The sequence below is a fragment of the Alligator mississippiensis genome, chromosome 13 (assembly GCF_030867095.1).
Source record: "Alligator mississippiensis isolate rAllMis1 chromosome 13, rAllMis1, whole genome shotgun sequence".
NCBI lineage: Eukaryota > Metazoa > Chordata > Crocodylia > Alligatoridae > Alligator > Alligator mississippiensis.
Genome location: NC_081836.1, coordinates 11,070,806 through 11,093,617, shown reverse-complemented (window position 1 = coordinate 11,093,617; position 22,812 = coordinate 11,070,806). Strand labels below are relative to the sequence as shown.

At 44.2% G+C, this 22,812-nt stretch overlaps 1 protein-coding gene across 3 annotated transcripts in view; it reads right to left on the bottom strand.

Annotated features, from left to right (window-relative positions):
- Positions 1 to 4,584: 4,584 nt before the first annotated feature.
- Positions 4,585 to 22,812, bottom strand: part of NMNAT1 (nicotinamide nucleotide adenylyltransferase 1) — a 28,953-nt gene continuing 10,725 nt past the window's right edge. For 2 of the 3 annotated variants that reach the window (XM_019493963.2, XM_019493964.2), the window contains exons 2-6: positions 20,000 to 20,178; positions 15,628 to 15,780; positions 13,029 to 13,212; positions 11,784 to 11,929; positions 4,585 to 9,697 (exon numbers count right to left, since the gene is read on the bottom strand). In XM_019493963.2, coding sequence (XP_019349508.1) covers positions 9,300 to 9,697; positions 11,784 to 11,929; positions 13,029 to 13,212; positions 15,628 to 15,745 — 846 coding nt within the window. In that variant the 5' untranslated portion in view covers positions 15,746 to 15,780; positions 20,000 to 20,178 and the 3' untranslated portion in view covers positions 4,585 to 9,299. Of the gene's footprint in view, positions 9,698 to 11,783; positions 11,930 to 13,028; positions 13,213 to 15,627; positions 15,781 to 19,999; positions 20,179 to 20,412; positions 20,698 to 22,812 lie in introns of those variants that run through there. The other variant, XM_014610383.3, reaches the window with a different exon arrangement.

Genomic DNA, 22,812 nt, shown 5'->3' with positions numbered 1-22,812 from the left:
GTTCATTGAGAAACCTTCCCAGCCAAAGCACCAAATATGTCACCGAGCTGCTGCGCCAAACTTTGAAAGGTGTAGGCACCTTGGTGTCACAACTAATAGCCACCCAGATAGGGTTAACACTTGTGCAAGTTTCTCCCTGAGGCAAGTGTATCCCTGTCCTCACCCTATCTTTCCTGCCATGACTTAGTTGGAAAGAAAACAACAGGCTAAGAGAAGGCACCATTCTGAGAGATAGCCAACATGGCTTCATTACGGGTAGGTTATAGGCGACCAACCTTATTTCTTTCTATGACTAGGTGACACGTCACCTGGACAGGGGAGGACAAGCTGATGGCATGTACTTGGATTTCAAAAAAGCCTTTGACTTAGTCTCCCATGATGTCCTCATGGTAAAATTGGGGAGCTACAGCCTCGACAACCTTACAGGCTGATGGCTGGAGAACTGGCTCCGTAGTTGGACCCAGAGAGTGACTGTTGATGGAACTGAGTCAACATGGTGCAAGGTGACCAGTGGTGTCCCACAGGGTTCAGTTCTTGGACCAGTACTCTTTAACATATTCAAAAACAATCTGGATTTGGGTGTCAGAAGTGGACTGGCTAAGTTCACAGACGACACCAAATTACAGGGAAATGCAGTCACTCCAGAGGATAGGCTGGGGATTCAGGCCGACCTGGACAGGCTTATAAGGTGGGTGGATCAAAATCTGGTGACATTCAACACAGAGAAATGCAAGGCGCTCCACCTCAGGAGAAAGAACCCACATCATACCTATAGGCTTGGCAGTGCTACACGCACTAGCACCACAACTAAAAGAGACTTGGGGGTCATGACTGATTGCCTGACACATAGCTACATGGCTCTGCACTTTCAACATCCTTGTGCCCCAGCTGGAATAAACTACTGGATTTAAGTCTGTCCCAAAGATTCCCTCTGTTTTATTTATTTTTTAATGTGGAACAGATATTTTTCAATTCCTGTCTTAACTGTTATGTTGCTCTAAGTTACTAGGCAGGTGCCACATTCTACCTTGGTTGAGGCTGGGTCTACACAGGCACTTAACTGTGGAGTTGACTAATTAGCTGCAGAATAAACTGTCACTGTCTACATGTGCGATGCTATTAGGCTGCAGTAAACTAATTAATGCCACTGTAAGATAGTAGTGTTGAGGCCAGTACTATTTTATGGTGGCGTAATTAACTGTGATTAAATGCATGTGTAGATGCTAACTGTGGGCATAAATTGTGTCCAGTGAGCCCAGGGAGCACGGGACCAAACTCCTGCCTGGCACATAGCCACATGGCTCTGTACTTTCAACACCTTTGTGCCCCAGCCAGCCCAATGCCACCACCCAGAGCCTGGGGCTGACCCTGCCATACCCACTGTCAGCCTGGGCTGAGCAGGGCAGGAGCAACCCTGGCATAAACTGCTCTCAAATTGCTGCTGCCCTGGGTGTGACCAGTAGTTTATTCCAGCTCAAACTGCTGCAGAGTTTATTGCTTCAAATTAACTGCATGTGTAGATGCACACTGAGAGTCGGAAACTGTGATGTTTCTTTTGGATTAAATGGATGTTGTCAACATAAAAGAATATAGCTGAGCCCATTGAATAAATAATCTAATGAATATATCTTTTTTTCAGTTGCAGAACATCTGTGAATATAATATAATTTCTGTGAATGTGCTTGTTTTAATTTATTCAGATAACTGATTTTTTTTTGAGAATATGCAATTTTCACTACTTTGGTTTTTCTCCTAAGCCTGGTCTACACTTCAAATATATGCTGAAATAAACAATTTTATTACAGGACAGCCTGAAGTAGCAGGGGACTGGGTTTGTTTTAGGAGGAAGTCCTTATAATCCTATGTTCCTATGATTAGGGCTGTGATTTGTCATATTAATATCAAACCCCTTGTTTGAGGGGAATTATTCCAGTATAGTTATTTTGCCTCCTATGTGGGAATTGCTGTACTGGTATAAAGTACCTTTATGTAGCTATCATGAGATCCATGCAACTGCCTAGTGTAGATGGGGTTACTCTTTTTAAAACTTCCCAAGCATCTTTTAACTTCCATGCAGATAGAAGCCAAAAACAGAACAGCTATCAATTTGGCAACTCTGAAAACAGCTTTTTTAAAGCAAAGGTGTCAATCTCATCCAGTCCCATGTGTCAGATGAGAGGTGTGGAACCAGATGAGGCCCACAGACCACCCTCTGTGCTGAAGCTCTCTCACAGGGCTGGTCAACTGTGGGTGCCACATGTAACGTGCACCCTGGACTAGCTTCATGTGCTGCTTGCACCACACATGCTAGCTCCAGTCCCACACCACATATTGCATGTGCCTGCACTAGCTCTGGGTGCAGCATGTGGTGCTTATGCTGGACCAGCCCAGTGCAGCCCACGGTGCACAGGAACTGTCTGAGGCATGTGCTGTGTGCTAGTTCTGGCATGCAGGGCCAGTCTGTGGGTCTGATCCAGACTGGCCCCAGATCCAACAAGCGGGGCCAATTTAGCATGGGTGCCATATGCAGCCTGTGCCCTAGACCCACCCTGTGTGCTGTGTGGCGGGCCAGTAGGTGCTCCCCTACTGGTGGGCAAATAGGGGGTGCGCTGAGTCACCCACCTCACTGCAGCCAACCACCTTCCAAGCTCTGAGTGCCTCCCTGGGGGCACCTCATGTCCAGCTGACCCCCTCCCTGGAGCACATCTGCGAGCCTGGGACCACTGCTGCCACCACCCAGGGTCTGGACTGTTCTTGGCCCTGTGCCCCCTGGGAAACACAGGCCTAGTAGTCCTAGAGGGGACTTGCAAGAACTTGGGTTGCTTCCGTTAGTCTGAAGCCCAAATAGTGGTCTCTCTTAGTCAGCCAGACCAAGGGGACCCCAAGGCATAATCTGGATCCTCTCCCAATAAGTCTCCCACAGTAGGTACATAGGAGAACTATTGATTACAAGGAGTAGGTTTGGAGTAGGGTACAGAATAGAGCAAGATCAGAGAAATACCTTAGAGCAAACAGGGTGGCTAGGTAGCCTTTGAACATGCATCTGAGTTACTGCAAGCTATATATCTAGTTAGATCTCATGTAGCTTGCTCACAAGTATCATTGAGAGGCTGGTAGAACTTTCCTCTGGAGGCAGGCAGTTCATAGTGTGTCCATGTGTTTCCAGAGAGAGAGAGGGAGAGAGTTGCAGATGTCCAGCTCAGTTCTGTGTCTTCATCATGGCTGCTGCCCCTCCTCCTGGGCAGCCTTTAACTTAGATAGACCTTATGACCTCACTCTGGGGTCCACTGGAGACTAGCTGAAGTTGGCTACAAGCCAATCAATTGGCAATGCATCACTGGTTGCCAGGTAGACTGGCAGGGGCTCCAGCCCCCATCCCAGTTATGAGGTCCTTGCTAAGACAATAGAGGTTTAAGTCCCCTCTCTGATACCTGAGGTCTCACATGTAGGCTAGGGGGTTGCTTATCAACTAGAGTGATAGGTAGGTAAGAGAGCTGGTCATTACCTGGCCAGCAAGAGCGGGAAACTTGAGGCAAAGGGAGCAGGTTCCCTCCCAACTCAGGAATGTCTTCAGTTTAGGTCATGTAGTCAGGTAAAGAGAAAAAAAATGGTGGAGGTACAGGGAGGAGACTGGGATGGAGATCCTCTGCACGCTGCATGAAGCATGTGCTGACTCCTGCCTGCACATTATGTGCAGCACGTGCCAGACAGGCTTCACATGCCACATGCAGCGTGTCACCCCAAGCTCCACAAACGGTATTGTGGGCTGGATGACAGGGATCTGTGGGCTGGACATGTAGCTTTGACACCCCTGTTTTAAAGGTTGGATTTAAGTGTCATTCCATTTTGCCCAGAGGCAAGAATGCTATCTACTGAGCCATGCTAACTAACTTCACACCTGTTATTATGGAGAAGGTAGCAATTCCAAAATAGCTCTAATAGCCAAGAAATTAACTGAGTGACACATCCAAGCCAAGTGCAATTAGATGGGAGTCTTACAAATACATTCTAATGACATGAGCCAACGCTGGGTCAAGATACAAATTGATGAACATTTACCAATCAGCAATCCTGCTACCCCTTCTTGTTTAAACCATTCAGCTATGACAGGGGTGGGCAAAATGCGGCCTGCAGGCCAGATACGGCCCGCCAGGCCATTATATCTGGCCCATGGGGCCCCTAAAAAATTTAGAAAATTAATATTTATCTGCTCCTGACTGCCTGTCATGCAGCCCTTGATGGCTTGCCAAAACTCTGTAAGCAGCCCTCTGCCCAAAATAATTGCCCGCCCCTGAGCTATGACAATGCTTCTGGTGTTATAATGCAAATTTTGGCACTCGAGTATTTTAGGAAAAGGTGTTTTAGCAAAAATAATTTTTCATGAACTCATATTTTTATGAACTCATATCAAGGGAAAACTGTGACTTCAGTCCAGAAAATTGTTATGCATAGGCAGATCTTTATACCAATGATGAATCCCATGATAGGTGTTGGTGGTAAGGGTCCATGCAGAAAATATTGCAGGATTCAGGCCAAAGAATTGATTCATTGTATGATGACCAGTAGACAAATTGACAGACTTGCTTATCACACAAAAGTCACTTTATTAAAAGGCTTGTTACACACAACTGTCTGAAAAGCTAGCAAAACATAACTTGTTTATGTCCTAATATTATAGGTTATCCTGTTTGGTACATTTTTCTCTACGGTTACACAAAATGCAGCAAAATACACCAGCACCGTGATTTGCAAGGGTAAAGCTGAGATTTCCAGTGCCGTTGTACTCCGAAAAGTGGCTAACCAAACATGGTATTCTTTTACTGAAAAGAGTCATACAGTCATAGAGAAGTAGGGCTGGAAGGGACCTCCAGAGGTTAGCTAGTCCAACCCCCTGCCTGAGGCAGGATCATCCCTATCCAAACCATCCCATACAGGGTGGATAACAATCAATCAATTATTTTAAAACTATATTTTTTATTCAATTCCAATTTTTTTGTTTTAATCGTATTTTTATTTTTATTTAGATGCTTTTAAAAAAATAAACCTATATATAGTTTTAATTTAGGATACGTTAGAGCTCAAAGATATCACCATGGGATAGGGATTATAACTTCTAATTATATACTATTTCAGACAATATATTCATGTAAACTTTTTAGAAAAGTTTTATAAATAGGTCATGACGTACCATGGAATATATTAGGGGCCCAAACTTATAGTTCCCAGAGGCTCCTCTATAGATTAGTAAAGATTAAAGAAAATTACTCTACTCAATGGGACTCAGTGCTCAGTCTAGAAGATCCCATTAAGCATCTCTGTGATGTTTAGTTTCAGTTCTCAAACTGTGCATTGTTGTCGCCAGAGATAACATCCTTGGTAACAGCAGTATATGGAGATGAGAGATAACAGACCTGATTACCTACTCATCAGCCCTATTCTCTCTTTGCAAGTTTGTGTAAACAGAGTCGAGCCCTTACCTCTTGGTAAAAGCACAGTTTCAAGAAGTTAAATAGAGGATTGTTGGGAGTAGAATAGATCTGGGCAAGGAGGAAGAGTCTGGAGACAAATGCAAGTGGGGGAGGGACAATATAAACAAAAAAGAAACATTTGGTGCAGAATATTCAGAAGTTTTGAGGGATAAGTTTCTGAGATCTAGCGAGGGAATAATATGTTAGAAGGGAAAACCTATCATGGTAGCAGGCTTGCCAGGTTGTAAAAGAGAGACCTGTGTGGGAATATTTTAATGAAGGTTATATCAAACTACAAGAATGCACTTTTTGTAGAAAACAATGATTAAATCAGAGCTTCCTGACCAGTGATTTAAATCACGGTTTGAATCTATTTGATTTAAATCAAATCCACCCTGATCCTATACAACCATAATCTAAACTCTACATAAGATTACCATCAACCCTGACACAACATAGACCTAGCACCCTAACTTTCCACAGGTAAAGCAGGGAAACCAAGACAGCCAATATTCTATTTCTATAAAATGTTGTCAATATACACTCAAGAGGTCCTGGGTAGAAAGCCATGCTCCCCCCGCCCCTCTACAGAAGAAGGCAACCCCCACCCCGCCTCCACCATAGCCCATACCAATTTGACCATGGGATAAAATTCCTGACCCCAAATATGGTGATCAGCCTGACCCTGAATGAAGGGGCAAAACCCTCTAGCCAGGAACCTCTGGTTTTGCTCCCAGCAGAATCATCAGCACACCCCAGCTGATGTAGCCAACACCCAATGCCTCTGAGAAGGCTTAGAAACAACCTAACACATATAATAGAAAAAGGGGAGGGGAGGGGAGGGGAGGGGCAACCAGCAAAGCCCAGAAGCATGGGAAAAACCCATGGTAGAAAATAGGAATAGCTACACCTAGATCACCCCGACCAACCTCTTCTTGAACAGCGCCAGTGATGGAGAGTCCACAGTTTTCCTAGGCAGTCTTTTCCACTACTTCACTGTTCTAACAGTGGAGAAGTTTCTCCAGATATTTAATTTAAATTTGCTTTGCTGCAACTTCAAGTTCATGTCCTCCTCTCTGCAGCAAGAGAGAAACGGTGCTTTCCCTGTTGCCTGTCTCTGGACCTTCTCTAACTTCTCCACATCCTTTTTAAAATGTGGAGCCCAGAACTTCACACAGTACTCCAAATGAGGGCTAACCAGTTCCAAGTAGAGAGGCACTATTACCTCCTGTGTCTTACACCTGCTTCTGTTGATGCAGACTCGTATAGAGTGTATGATCTACCAAGACTCCCAGTTTGTTTTCCACAGAACTGCCGTCCAGCCAGCTGTCACACATATTGTATTTGTATTTTTGATTATTCCTCCCAAGGTGTAGCACCTTGCATTTGTCTGCATTGAACTTCATCTTGTTAGCTCTAGCCCAACTTTCCAATCTCTTGAGATGCTTCTGAATTGCGCTTGCATCCTCCAATGTCTTTATAATCTTTCCCAGTTTTGTTGTCTGTGAACTTGCTTAAGAGGTCTACTCGTCTGTGTATTCACAGGTACATTAGCTAACTTTATTTATTTATTAGAACTAAATCTTGACTCCTTTTTGTCAATTTGGCAAAATCAATGTACCAGGGGGCAGGGAGAAGGAAGAGAAAGAGAGAGAGCTTTAAAGTAGAAGATGGATTTTTTTTCCCTTCCTATGCAACATCAATAAAACTGTTTACCAAGGTCCAAACAGTTAAAGATATGGGATTGCTGAGTCAACACTGAAGCATAACTTGGCCTACGATAGCTGATGATGCACAAGCTGTTGTCTTTCAAAACCCAGTAGGGATTTGCATAGCTGTACCTGTTGTGAACTGAATACATTTGATCTGAAAATCACCGAGAACAAATACCTGACACCATTTTTGCCACTTTGCAGAATTAGAAATGCACTTAGAGTTAGTTTAATCTCATCTTGCCATATTAAAAAAAACAATCTTACAGATGCTCCTAGGTTAGCGATGGGCAGGAACCAAAAGAGGTTTTAAAACACAAAAGAATTCCACCATGTGTATGTCCATTTGGAGAGGCCATTCACTGTTCACCTTAGAGCACTGTTGGAGAGAAAACAGGTCAACAGCATCCTTATTCTATTAACATAGTAGTTCAGTAAGTCCCAGAACTCTTGGTAAGGCACTTAATTCACCCAGACAGTGGAGAGTGATGGAAAAGAGGAAACAGAATTCACTAGTATTTTCAAGCTTTACAGTGCGTTCTAGCTCTCACTAAAATAGTCACCTAGATTACTTTGTTTTGCTTTTTGGTGACTTCAGAAACCAATTTTTAGTAAATAAAAACTTACATATTTAGTTAACATTGAAATCCTGTTCTTTCCTCCTCATTTCCACTTACAAAAAGCAATTCCGGCTGGGTACAGAAATCAAATCTTATTCATCCTTTGAAAAAAAGCAGTCATTTACAGTACATCAGTGCAATACCGCCATTCTTAACCTTTACTCATTAAAGCAGTGGCTGGACTGAGATTCTTTAATAGGTCTGTCTCTTCATGAGAAACAGTGTTGAGCTTAAAGTAAGGCAATTATGATACCATTTCCTGCTCCTGATTAGCACTAAACGTATCTCAAATACTAAGGCCTCTAGGGGGAAACAAAGGAATGAAGTTATTCACTGCTTTTGTATATAGCTGGAGGCCCATCTCATGCTACCCCTTCTTGTTGAAACCATTCAGCTGTGACAGTGCTGCTGGTGCTACAATGTACATTTTTTTTTAGCAAGTGGCTTTCAATCCTTCTCATTGTTCTTTGTTTTATGACATAATACTGTAGGAACAATAAAGTATTTGAAATGAGTAAGATTTTATGCTCCGGATTTTGGTGTATGCGAATTACTCTATATCACTGATAAGAAAGGAAATGTAACAGTTTTTTTAAAACATTCCCAAGCTTTCAAATAAAGCACAAGACAGCTGGAGGGTAACTGCCTTGAAATGATTTTGCTTTCGTTGGGCTCTAACGCTACTCCCATAGCCACTCCAAGACAGAGACCCTCAAGCCAAAAGCTTGGAGGTAACTTCTTCAGAGCAGGTAGATGCAAACCAACAGCTGTCCTGAGAAGAAACTAACTTGCCCCAGGATGTTACCCCAGGTTGGAGCCAGGCTAAAACTTCCTGGGTTACAGCAGGTTTATCTTGGATCCAAGGGGTTACAGTCTGCAGCTGCAACTTTTATTTTTCTCAGGCAACTGCGGTTTTCTCCGGAAATCATGTTTCATGATGTTTTGACAATACTGTAAATTATTTAAGTTGTTATTACTCTCTCTGAACTGGGAAAATAAACAGATTGGTTTAATCCATTTCCAGGCAATTTCACTTCCAGGTTCTCATGCACCAGAGCTTATTGTCATGCTTTATTCACATCCCTTTGTGAAAATATTTAAATGTGTGTGCGCGCATACATGTAAACATTTTTTTGCTGAATTTAGAAAAAAAATCCATAAAGATATGTAACAGTAGATTTTACTAAACTTAAATGTAAAAGTGTAAGCTTTGCTGTGATTTTCCACTGCCTTGCCTCTTTTGTTGCCATTTGTAGGTTGGCAAAGTGCACCCAATTTATTCTCACTCTGAACAACGGTAAATGACAACAATAAGGTGGAAGACATTGAAGGAAATCAAGCTCCTAAATGGTGGAGGCCCAAACCTTGTGCACTTTTGAATCCTTGTGAACCCAAAACTCCAGCTAAATTCCATGGCAGTTGCATGCAGATTCACTAGAAAAGTTCAAACATCTTTCCATTTTTACAGCATAAAGAAAGAAGGACTGATTACAAGTCTGCTACTGCTTTGAACTTGCATGTTTCTGTAAAGGAGCCAGAATTTCCTCAGCATTCTTGTCTTCGCTCCCTGGACTATATAGATCATGCTTTTCAATGTAAGCCTGAACTGCATCAGGTACCAAATACCTGATACTCAGGTGTCTCCGTAGTGCTCTGCGGATCTTGGTAGAGGAGATATCATTGGTGATCCACTCGTCCACCAAGTGAATGTTATTCCTGTGTTCCCACAGTATGTCCGACTCATAGATAAATTTCTGGATGTTGTATCCAGGTCTGTTGATGCACACAAGGCCATAGTCTGCCACAATTTCAGTGATGTCTTCCGATTTCCATAGGTTGGGCACTCCAAAGGATTCTACTATGTCACTGCCACAGAGTAGCTTAATCTGCGGGACACCTAGAGAAGGGGCATGAACAAGGACTTGGCTTTAGTCACTGTGTTATTTTCTTACTCAACAAGAACATTTAATTTTTAAGCTACCTCTCCATATCCTGGCAAAAGTTGAGATAAAAGAGGTGGAATTAAGAAAAGGAACTTTCAGGTTGAGCATTAAAAAAAGGGGAAAAAAGAAAAAAAAGTATTCTAACAATGATTACTATTAGCCCCTGAACAGGATATTCTTCCACAGGAAATAGTACACCCCTGTTACTTGGCCAAAAGTACTGGAAAATATACTCTAAGGAACAGTCCTCTACTGGCCTTATGAAAAAGCAGGCTGTCACTCTGCAGATTAAAAAAGTGACAGAGAGCTCTACAGAAGAGTAAAATCCAGAAGGGTTTCTAATGCATACCTTATCTGACTCTCCTCTGGGGTTAGAGGAAGAAAAACCAATTAGAAACCGAGTTTCTTCCCTTTTCCTGATTTTATATTCCAAAAATGACTGTGGGCTCACCTCAGGGTGTATATATATTAAAAAAGCCCGCAGTTCCTACCAGTAGAAACTGTCCTAATGGAAGTGAGCTTGGGAATGACACTGATTTACAACTTCACACGGTGCCACCTGGTGGCAGGAATGCAGTAATGCACCCTTCCTTTTTACAGGGTGGGAAATCCTGCACAAGAAGGCTGTGCGAAGCTTTGGGTACTGATTCGATTCGGAAGAGATTCGGGCCGATTTGGCTGAATCTCCAAATCCGAATCGAATCAGGGGACCAATAAAAAGGTCCAAATCAATTCAAAGCTCTCTGAATCTCCGGAGAGCTTCAATGATTTGGACAGTCCCCAGTGGCTGTAGCAGGGAGCTGCAGCTGGACTTGGAGCTAGTAAGTAGGGGGCAAAGAAGCGGGGGCAGGGGAAGCAGACCATGGGGGGAACCCTGCCAGGTCCCATCCCCTGCCTACTCCCCCACCCCCTGCCTGCTCCCCCAGCCCCCCATGGCTGTCCCGCCCGCCCCAGCTCCTGGTGACTCACTGGGTGCTGCTGGGCGGGGAGGCAATCCCTGCTGCCTCCCGCTCTTCCACGCTGCATAAGGCGCTCTGCACGAGTCCCCCGACTCCCCCATCCCCTCCGCTGTCCCAGCCCCCTCATGGCTGCCCTGCCTGCCCCAGCTCCAGTCCTTTAAGAAAAAAAAAAATTCTGAGAAAAGCCCCAGGCTCACTGCTTCTGCAGTGGCCTTGAGGCTTCAGGGGGGCTCATGGAAGAGCCCCCCATGCAGCGGGGGGCAGTGGGGATCGCCCCCCACCAGCAGAAACTGTGAGTTGGGGGGGTTTCTTGGTTTGGGGTTTTTTTTTTTTAAAGGGCCAGAGCTGGGGCGGATGGAGTAGCCAAAGAGGGGCACTGGGGAAGCAGGGAAGGGTCAGGAGACTTGTGCAGAGCCCATCATGCAGCATGGGGTAGTGGGGGGCAGCAGGGATTGCCCCCCCGCCCAGCAACACCTGCTGAGTTTGGGTTTTTTCTTCCGAGTGCCAGGAGCTGGGGTGGGCAGGGCAGCCATTGCTGGGCTGGGAGAGCGGGCGGGGGATGGGCCTCGCCTGGCTGATTCGGGACAGCAATTTGAATCACTGAATCAAATCACTGTCCCCCGAATCTGCTGAATCCGAAGCGAATACTAGCCACTTCGCACAGGCCTACTGCAAAATGTTAGTTCATTTTGTTTGTTATTTGTTTGTCTTTTGCGTGTGGCTGACACTAGTAGCTTCTAGCCAGGGGAGACTAATGTGAAAAACTGATAGAAAACTGATTTAAAAAATGCAAAAAACAACACACAGACAAAACATGGGGAAAAATACAGTGTGGAAGAGTAAAAGGGGCTCACTGGCAGAAATCAAGAAGTGTGAATGAAGGGTCTCCAGGACTTAAGCGAGTCAGTTCACTTTAGCTCTTTAACCACACAGATGTGCAGGTTAAGCTAACGTTCTGTAATAACATAAGGTGCTTTTGAAAGATAACAGTAAGAGGAAAAGGCTTCCTAGAACAGAGTCCTGTGGCCTGGAAATGAAAAAAAGAATTCTTATAGGGATTGCTTTTACAAATGCACTTAACTCTTTGTTCCTGGGTTTTGTTGATTCTTTTTAATGGGAACATGACTATTTCCTTCCCTTTTTCTCTTTCGTCCTGGCTTTGTAAGAGGGGCAGTCCTCTGTGGGCTGTTAGTAGGATTAGAAGACATACATTTCTGATGATGGTACCTACAAAAAAAATTAATTGCAGAGAGTATTAGAAGTGTGTGATAGAGCAGGAAGAATACCACCTACTGTATAACTTTTCATTGCTTCCTCTTGCAGTACCCAGTACTTTCCCTGTATGCCTCTTAACCAAGAACTGGTCTGCTCTGACCATGGACTGCAAGATCTGAGTCCTATGAAGGCCAACATGCTGGGGACAGGTAGAGGATCAACAAAGTAAGTTTAATTTAAAAAAGGAAGAAACTGAATGCAGTCAGAGTGTCAGAAACCACCTAAAGTAGGAAGGCAGGGACAGGAGCACTACTAGGGAAACAGCTTAAGCCTTATAGACAAGAATATAAAAAAAAAGACATTCCTTTAGGAGATTCTCATAGTACCTTTTAAAAGTACCTTAGAGCAGCACTGGGCATCAGCAGAGTTGAATGGGGGAAGCCTGCGGAGCATGTTGCCACTCTACTCCTGGCTTGAGCCACTGTTGAGTCCCCCACTTTTTTCAGCACTAAAACTTACCAAAAAGTATGTAAATAAATGACATGGAAATGTTCATCTGTTCAGAGGCTCATCATACAGCTGCATGGGTGGCTGGAACCCAGCTGCAGAGGATTAAGGGGAATAGCCTACCTGCTTAAGACCACTGGCTCAGCTGACAGAGATGATGTGCTGGGCTCAGAGGAAGTTAAGAGCTCCCAGGAAGGAAAGCTGGGGGAGGAGAGGAGACTGGTGCTTAGGGAGAAGCACAAGGATTATGTTGCTCCTCCAGGTCTGAAGGAACACCAGAGGTTTGATTTTCTTTGTACCTGTAGTAAGAAGCTTTCCATATGGATAATAAAAGGACTAGAACTAAGAACTCACTACTTTTATGAGGAAACTGGCTCCTGAGTCTGCCTAAGGGAGCATCAACCTGCTACAGGGCTTAGTACTACAACCCTGACTTATGTGGAAAAAATTCTTACTCACACAGACACTCCCTTTGACTTCAATGGGACTAGTCATGTCATAAGGGTTGCAGAATTGCTCCCTAACCATATAGCCTTTTAAATTATACCCTTCCTGTTTCTCTTCCAGGTATAAATGTGTTTTTCAGTGTGTGGCTGTGTGATACCTTAAGACTTTGAGTGTCTCCGACCACTCATTCTGGCAGCTTTCCCAGTCATCAACTTCTACCCAGTCTGAGCTTTGCGTAGCTAGTTTTGCCATGGTTACCCGGTGACTGGCACTGATCAGACCTTTCTTTCGATATGCATCACTGACTGGTGAAATGATTCCTTTGATTACCTTGTATTTTCCTGTGGGGAAAAAAATGCATCACCCAACACTGAATAGATGTAACTTCATGGTATATGTAAGGTGCTTCATATGCATTATGGTATTTCAGAGAACATGAATTCCAGTTTTTAAACAGAACCCTTATAACACAGCCCACTGAAGTTGGGAAAGTGCTGTGTGCTCTTGCCAATGCATGGGGTAAAACCATGAAAAAGAATTTGAATCGTACTGCTAAAGATGGGAAACAGAAACTACAGAGAGAAATGGGTGAGAGGTGGCTGTAACAGATGAGGTATGTCTGTGTCAAACTGCCAGTTTAATTGTTATTTGTGGACCCCACTTTTTGCTCTGGGGACTTCATCTCCTATTATGACTTTAATCTGGGGATAGTACCTCCTTCATATTGTTCTGCAGGCCAATGTGTCATTGAAGTTGTCCAAAGACTGAGCCATACCAAGATCTCAGTCATAGTTAATAGATCTGAAAAGCTGTAGTACAGCAAACAAGAGCCATCGATATTGAATGACTCCTCATTACTGGAACTGTTTTCTACCAGTAGGACTACTGACCCTGAATTAATCTGACATGAGAACGCTGTAAATTGGAACTCCCTCACCTAGAGTTTATGGACAAAATCTGGAAAAAGACTCTTTTGAAAAAGAGCTGCTTTTCTGAGCAAGGGAATATGCTACAAGTACATGGAAGAATACCAAGCTAAGAACAGCAAGAAGAACTGTCCAACTGAAGGACACTGGCAGAGCTTACAAAGAGGGGCTAGATCAGATCTAGGCGCTGAGTTCAGGCTGCTGCTGTTTTCCCAAAACTGGAACCCTCCAGTCCTGTTAAAAGTGAAATGTGTGTAGTTAAAGAGAGTCTTTTACAAGCCACATGTCCCTAGCCTTATTGATCTGTTGTACCTGAAAAGTGTAACTAGAAACCAGAATTTCAACAGCCAGGGTTATGGGAAAATGTGTCTAAGCAACTGAAGGCCTGAAGGGTGGGGCACTTATTCTGAGGTCTCAGGCAACTGGACCATGGGGAGGGAAGTGAGGGAGTTCCAAGTTACAGCTCTCTCTCACTGCCTTAGAAGGTTGTTAAATAGAGTCTGTGCCTGAGAGACTCAGAATGGCTTTGAAACACATGGACCCAGGAGCTGAGTCCATTTGCAATACATAGGGCCTTTTTAGAGGCTGTAGCAGAGGCCAGAGCTGAAGATATGAACTGCTGCTGTACACTACTGTACCATTTTCGTAGAAGGCCTTTTCCTTAATGGCTGGAATAAAGTGCATAATCTGGGGATATGAAGGATAAAATGATGAAAATGAGTCCAAAATGAGCAGCTAACTATGCACCAGGGTCACAGCCTTCATCATACTTCTGGTCATCCTTTAAGAACATAAGAATTGACATTTACTGGGTCAGACCATAGGTCCATCTTATCCAGCATCCTGTGTCGCAGTGGTGGAGACTGGATGCTGAAAGGGAGAGTGAACTGGATATGACATTGGGCTTTTTTTCTACTGTTCCTCTCTCACTTGCAGCCTCCAGCATTAAAGGTCTAGGAGGTTCTAACTCACAGCCCGTATCCCTACCCCACCATGCTCAGTGGCTATTGATGCTGCTTTCCTCTGATAATTTGTCTAATCCCTTTTTGAATCTGGCTAAACTATCAGCTTCCACAACATCTGGTGGTAATGATTTCCACACTTGAAATTACCTGCTGTGTAAAAAATAACTTCCTTTTGTTAGTTTTAAACATACTCCCTACTAGTTTGATTTTGTGACCCCTAGTTCTTGTATTGAGAGACAGTAAATAATAAATCCCTATTTACTTTCTCTTTGCCATTCAGTGTTTTGTAAACCCATATCGTGTCCCCCCTCTCAAGTGTCTCTCTCCTACACTGAACAGGCCTAGTTTATTTAGTTTCTCCTTATATGCAAGCCCTTCTATACCACTAATCATTTTTGTTACCCTTCTCTATACCTCTTTGAGAGTGAGAAAAGGAAGAGACAGGCTGAGAGAAATTACTCCAATATCATATACCTTGTTTCTCAGCACAAAATATGTGCAAGTAGCAGAGCAGTTCCCCAGTATTTTTAAATATGCAGCAGAAGGTCTAACCACTCATTTGAAAGATAGCAATAAGTAAGTTTTTCTGACATTTTGTGATTCAAAAGGAAAAATAATAAAACTAATTTTTTGGCTTCCACCCGACATGAGCCACAAACAACAAATATGGAGGACACTACTAATTTACTTTGCCTGGCTTAATTAGTATTGCACATACAGTCATATCTATCTCTGCATCTCGTGAGCGTATATCCAAAGCAAACGCAAACTGCTGCAAACAACTACACATACGGATGGGGCTGGAAACACAATCACACCCATCTCAGACTTCTTCATTTTGAGTTAGCTAAGTCATTATCCCTACCTGTTTCCTGCAAATAGTCTTTAGCCAGTTCAAATAACCTTAGGTGCATGTTGGTGATTGGATTGAAGGAACCACAGGCTACCAGCACAATCTCAGTCCTGTTGTCTGGATTCTCCATACCCAAGCGAATAACTTCAGAGTCCCTGCCAAAAGCTACAGAAAGGGGAGAGGAGATTAAAAAGTTATTTCTGTTCCTAACTGAAGGACAAATAAAGCAGACGATGGCCAGGTTATAAATGATTAGCCTATCTATCTAACATCAACACTGGCTCTACAATTTCTTACGTGATCTTACATTTCTGGAGTTAGGAAGTTAACATCACTGAATCTAATTGTTCCACTGTGGGCGCATCTACACAAGACATTTACAGTGTAGATGACTAATTAACTGCGTGGTAAATGTCTCAGCAGCTACATGTACGCCTCTATTAGGGTGCACAAAACTAATGAGCTCCACAGCAGTGTAGGACTTGTAAATACAAGGGGCATGATTATCTGCTGATTAGCCCTGCACTGAAGCATCCTTATGCCCCAGCCAGCCCCTCCACAGCACACTGAGACCAGTTGGAGCAGCCCCAAGCTGGCAGGCTGACTTCTCAGGCTGACCCCCTGGACCCTCTGCTAGCCGGGGCTGCTGCAATCCAGCTCAATGTGCTGCGGTCCAGGTGCACGTGTAAACCGCACACCGAGGAGCTTCCTGGGCGCAATATGCTCCACAGTTTATTGCTGAGTGTTAATGGCTCATGTAGATGCACCCTGTGTCCAGAAGGTGCCGTGTAGATGGCAAACTGGTATCTTTTTGCCCCAGACAGGACTGTGACTCCTCTGCAGACCCTAAGAATGGGAAATGTAAGGTAGGGATCTTCAGAGTTTTGTGAAGGATGCAGAAGGAAGAGCGTAAGGAGAAGACTGCATGAGATTTGGCATGATATATGGCTAGACAACTGTACTAAACAACAATTGAGAGCCTAGGTAGTAAGCATAGCATATAAAGTGGAGAACAGCACTGCTGCCACCCTAAGTATACAAACAGCATGAGTAGGGACCTATTTAAATTGCGGTTTTGTGATCTTTGTATTTGCCATAATTTTGTGCAGGATCACCTGAAAAAAAAAAGCTTACTGGAATACAAAGAAAGCGTGGCAATCCTTGAAACCACAAAGCATGCGGTTTGAGAGTGACGTAGACTTGGTGAAAGTGCCAGTCAGAAAAGTGAAAGGGTTTCGGTGCCATCTTTTAAGAAGCCAGAAAGAATGTTACAGCAATGCTGAAGCCTGAAGATGAACAAAAAGAAATCCAAAAAAAGCAAAATACATTTCAGCTCAAGATCATGTAAGGTAGTTCCCTGTAGGAACCTTACATGCAGATACACAGTGGTAAATTGTTTTGTTCATTGTGCAACATGACTGAATGTGTTGAGGAAAAACAGCACTGATAAGCATTTAGAGTCCGAATCATATGCTGCAGAGGCTGAAGGTCAGAGCAGGAAACAAGTGACTATGTCCTTGATCTTTAAAAGAACCACTGAAAGCAGTCTGACAAGAAGAGAGGCTACATTCATGCTAGTGGAGGCATTCACGGCCGTCAACATTCCTCTGGAGAAAATTGATAACCCTAAATTAATGAACTACTTGAACTAATATGTGCCAAATGCTGGCAGCTTCCCACGTGCAGACAAGCTTTGCCAAGATGATCTACCAGGAGTAATTACTTTGTATGTTCAGTCTACAAAATCTGCATTGGCAGAATATGAATCAATCTTGATTGTAACAGATGAAGCAACAGCTGTCTAAGATAACTATGTTCTGCACATTTTATTTGTACCTGGGAGCTGTACAGACCACAACTTGCCTGTTTTTTAAAGTAGTTCACCTTGCATCTGTCAATTTTTCTATCGTAGCACAAGCTGTAGTGAAGGCAGTTATAAACTATGGCTTAGAATTTAACAAGATCTCAGCATTTGTGTCTGATAATGCAATGTATGTGTGCAAAGCTGTCTGTGATGTGCTCCATGAAGTGATGCCCCATGCAAGTCACGTCACCTGCAATGAATAAAACCTTTCTTTAGTAAGTGACATCTGGTGCACATGTTTTCCCGATGTGGATAGTCAGGTTTCCTCTTTTAAAAAAAGTGTTCAAACATTGTCCACGCCATAAGCTTTGTTGCAGGGAGTCCATCACCAATCAAAGTGGGATTTACATATGACTGTGTCACTTCCACCCGAGCTAGTGTTTAAAAGGTGGAATTCATGGTTTAAGGCAGCTTGTTACCACACAAAGAATATAAGATACTACCAGCAGTGTGTGTGTGAGGAGCCTGAAATCAAATCTGGCGCACAGTGCATGCTTAAACTACGGGATCTCTTACGACAGGATGACATTGAAGATCAAGTTAAGTTTGGAGCTGAAAATGTGATTTGGTTTATGGAGTGTCTAACATGGTTTGAGAGTTGGCAGGCTTTGATCCATCAAGCATACAACAAGCTAATGAATTCAGTAAGTTGGGTCAAAGACGTGGCATCACAACAACTTTCAAACTGGCAACGTGAAAACCAGTGGAGACAAGAACTGCAAAGTTAAATCAGTACTACAAGTACGATCAATCATTACCACCGCAGTTTAAACAACTGTCTGTCTCCTTTTTAGAGCTGTTTGCATTTTTTACCTCAATCAGGTGCCTTTTCTGAGGTTTGACCCTCAGCTACTGAAATGAATTCCTGGATGGCAGAAAGAGCATGACAAGGAACGTGCTGCTTACATGAATTTTGTTAAAGTGCCAGATGCCTTTGACTGTGACTGTTTTGGGAGTCTGTTTCTGATTGGTTACCACATCTCTACAACTTGGCAAAATGCTGCCTTAAGATTCCAACCAATTCAGTGGATACAGAATGTGCAACCTCAGTGTAGGGACAAGTGTTCGCACAGCGGAGACACAGGATGTCAGCTGCAATTGCTGGTAGATGCTTCATGACAGCATTTAACAACTAACATGAATTGTTTCTATCCAGGTTAGCATTATTTAGTATTACTAAACTTTTTGTAGAACACTAATAATAAATTACGATGATATTAGTTACAATTCATACTGTATATAAATGTATAGCCATAATATTTCAATTTAGATATAAATGTAATACTGAGATTTATAATAATGCAGCAATTTATTTGCTATTTCAGTGAACTTCCCTATTTAATTATGCTGCAGTTTTTGCCTCTCAGCCAATTAGCAGCAAGCTGTGGGGCTGCCAGGACCACTTGGCCAATTAGCAGAGGAGGAAGGGGGGTTTGCCACAAAAAGACCATGAAAACAGCTCCGTGAGCCATTAGTGGCCCATGAAAATCCCTGTTTCATTGAGATTTAGGTAGGTCCCTAATCATGAGTCAGCCCAGTCCCATTAACATGCAATTATTAAAGTACACCCCCCTACTCCACACCTTTTTTTGTTCTTTTTAGCTATTTTATTTAACATTAATTCCAAGCCGTTAGAATGCTCTGCATTTCTGTTTTCAAGCCCTTCTATATGAGACTTAGAAACGTACTTAAAAAGAAAGAACTCATTCTTGTGGATTCCAATAGTTGGGGGTTTAATAAAAAAACTGTAAGACTCTAAATAAAATCATAAGAGCTGGCATCACTGTAGTAGACCTCTGATGTGCTTATCAAAAAGCCTATACCCTTTCAACTTCCTCTATGAAAACATCATAAAGTGTAAGTTGCTGTCACCATCTGTCCACCAGTCTACGTTTAGTTACAGGGGACCCAGTAGGGTCTTGATTTCCCTCGGCATTAATGTGCATCAATCACTGTGCAGATAAAATGGCACAAAAGATGTTCAGCGGGTGGCCAAGGTTCAAAGAATAGTGACACATGGTGTCATTAAAGTTTAAAGGTCCTAGAGTTTGTGTGTTTGGCAGCTTGCTACTAGTAAATAGTTTTAGTCAACAAAACAAAAGCACCAGGTGTTTCAAACACATTTAACTTGTGGCTGTCCTCAGTTAGCAGCCCGTAATATTTTAAGCAGAACTTTTGCAGGAGTTGGACCTAGACTCATTCCTGCAAACTAGCAGAATTGCTGCTTTCAGCAAAATAATTTCTTTAACTCTGCTTTTCCCCTAATAAATTCTTCACAGAGAAGGAGAGAGAGACAAAAAAGCACAGCTCACACCCACAAATGATAACATTATTTCTGGTGCCGATTGGGAAGGAAGAGAGAGACTGTTATTTTTAAACAGCTAGGAAGCATTCAGCACCCGTGATGGGGGCCATGTTAGGAGGAAGCTGCCAAACTACTGCTTGCCTGAAACAGAAGCAGCGTTGTTAGTGCCACATTTGACCACAACAAACACAGCATTCATCCGTTGTACGGTTTACCTGAACCGGGTAAAAACAGTCGCCGTTAGTTGTCTCAGGAGGACTTTCTCGGATCAGCCGTGTAGTTGGCATAAACCCTTGCCTCTCACGTAATTTCTGGACCATCACGGCTACATCACTCTTACACGACTGAGGATTTTATCCGGTCGTTAGAGAAGGGTCTGCTCTTCCTGCAGGAGCTGCACACAGAAAAAATATCTCAGCTGGCACTTTTGAAATGCGACCACACGAAACAGAAAAGTTGCTCTAAAGGCCAAGTGATCGCCACTTTACTGTTATGCGCTGTTAACTTAGCATACAGGACCTTTGCATTACCATTCACCCCCCCATCCCCCCTTTGAGTTATTTAGGAAATTCTTGGTTTGCCATTTAAAAAAAACAACAAAAAACCAGAGAGGGAAAGTAAAACCAACCCCCTTTCTGCACAATCCACTTTCCCTGGAGCCTGAGAGCTAGATCAAGCCCACAGGGATGTTCACCATTCGACACCAAATCAGAAAAGCGAACCGTGCCCAAATCAAGTGACTAAATGTCGCTCCGCTACAAGGCAGGGGCTAAAAATAAGTCATCCGAGGCTCTGCAAGTGTTTGCTCCTGCAACACGGCTTGTTCTCTGTCAGAGGATAGTTTGGCAGCTCCCCCCCCTTGCTTCTGCAATGGGCTCACGAACTTCCCACCCAGTTTGGCACGAGCAAGCATCGCAGCGCCCGGCCTGGGCGGAGGGGTTGGCTGTTCCTGCGTCCCCCGCCCCGGCCAAAGCAACTTTGCTTCGGGCCAAAGGAAATCAGCTCGCTGCCCGGTCGCGTCCCGGGGAGGAGGCCGGGCCGGGCCGGGCCGGGCCGGGCCGGGCGGACATGCTGGTGCTGGCGCCGCTGCGGCTGCTGGCTCAGTCGCTGGCCATCGCGCTGCTGGTCTCGCTCGTGGTGACGAACTGGCTGGTGGTGACGGGCTCGCGGGCGCTGCACGGGGCGCTCCGCAAGCTGTGCCGGTAGCGGCGCGGGGTGAGCGGCGCAGGGGCCGGGCCCGTCTCTGCCAGGGCTCTGCAGGGGGTGCAGAGAAAGTAGCTCGGGGGCTGGGGCGGAGAGGTGGGGCAACGGGGTTTATTTCGCCTGCAGAAGCAAAACCCGAGCGGCGATGTAACAAACCCCGCCAGGAGGATGGAGCCGGGCTGGTGGCGGAGCAAGGGGCGATGGCTCCAGTTGCAGCGAGGGACGTTTAGGTTGGATGTTAAGGAACACTTCCCCCCGAGGAGGGTAGGAAGAGCCTCCCTCCGACCCCCAATCCATTTGGAGACAAAGCCTCGGCTGCGGTGGTGCAGCTGGGGCCGGACTCGCCGGGACCGCCTCATTTTCTGATTCTGTGGAAGTGGTGGTGTTGGGGGGAGGTTCAGGAGAAAGACCACCGTCCCCCGCAGGAGGGAGAAAGAAATGGGATGGAAAGCCAAGCCCGCGGCAAAGTTTGGCTCCTCTGAGCCGGGGTGAAGTTTCATAGTTCCTAGTTTCATCGTTCATAGTTCCTGCCCTGGGCAGGAAGAGTGCTGGGATCATAATACCCCAGGCAGATATCTATCCAACCTCCTCTTAGATAAACTCTGAATATTTTAATAACTATTATCCAACACCGGAAAGTTTGTGCTAAGAAATCTGGCATAATTTTTCTCCCCTTGGGTAAAACCTTATACCAGAAATGGAAATTACAGGGACAAAGCCTGAAACAACTATTACACGCTACCTAAACTTAAGTGGTGGGCAATTTTTTTTCCTCTTCTGCACATTTGGAACTGGTTTTGAGTGGAAGTTGTTTTCTACGTGTCCGTGTGCAAGGTGAACCTGCCCAGGTTGTCCACAAGATACAGTTGTAGTAAGAAAGCAGGAGGAAAGATCTGGTTTGTGCACAAGTTCTTCCTGTCCTTGAACTTCTTCCCCCCACAATCTCTCTAGTACCTTCATCAGCAAGAGAAGCACTGTAACAACAGATATCCTTGGGAATGATTACTTGTTTTTAAGGCAAACTTTTTTTTTAAACTCTTGTTCAAAGAGGAGTGGAGATGCAAACGTTCCTACAACTCCCCCGACAGCTCCCTGTTCTGTACTAATTTTGTCCGTTTCATTACAGTCGATGCACTCAGTGTTTGTCATGACCAAGTAGGCAGCAGTGGTTCTCAATTGTTTTAGACTCAAGGCACCCCTTGAAAATGCCAGCTCTTTGCTTTCGCTAATTTTTTTGAGTCTAAAAAAACAAAACATTTCTGCTGCAAAGTACTCAGAGAGGCCACAGTGGGCCAGAATGGTTTTAACACTGCAGAGTCCTATTTGAAATCTCTGGGTTTATCTGATGAATCACATTTGCACACCTAGCAGTGCTGACTTAGCATGGCATCCTGCAGCACCATTGAAAGAATCTCAAGGCGCTACAAGGTGCTCCAGCACCCTGAGCATCACTGAAGCAGAGGTACCGTCCATACATGTGAATACTTCTGGAGCCCACGGGTCAGTCCTAGGAGATGGTAAACAAATTATCACCACCCCAATATTAATGGACTTAAAGCCTTTCTCCTCCTTCCAGGTTCTTGAGGATTTGAGGCAGCCCAACTATGATTTTCTCCCTGGTTCTCACAGCCTACCACCTGAGCGGATGGCTGTCCAAACATCATCGATTCAGAGTGTAAGTACAGTTCTGTTTCAGGACTGTTTATGAGAGGGTGTGAGGGGGTGTTTATAGCAAAATACAGTAAATGATTTAGAATATCCTTAATCAGACAAAGCTTTCAGAGAAAATGGCAAAAATACCTGCAGGCTGAATCAGTATAAGCAG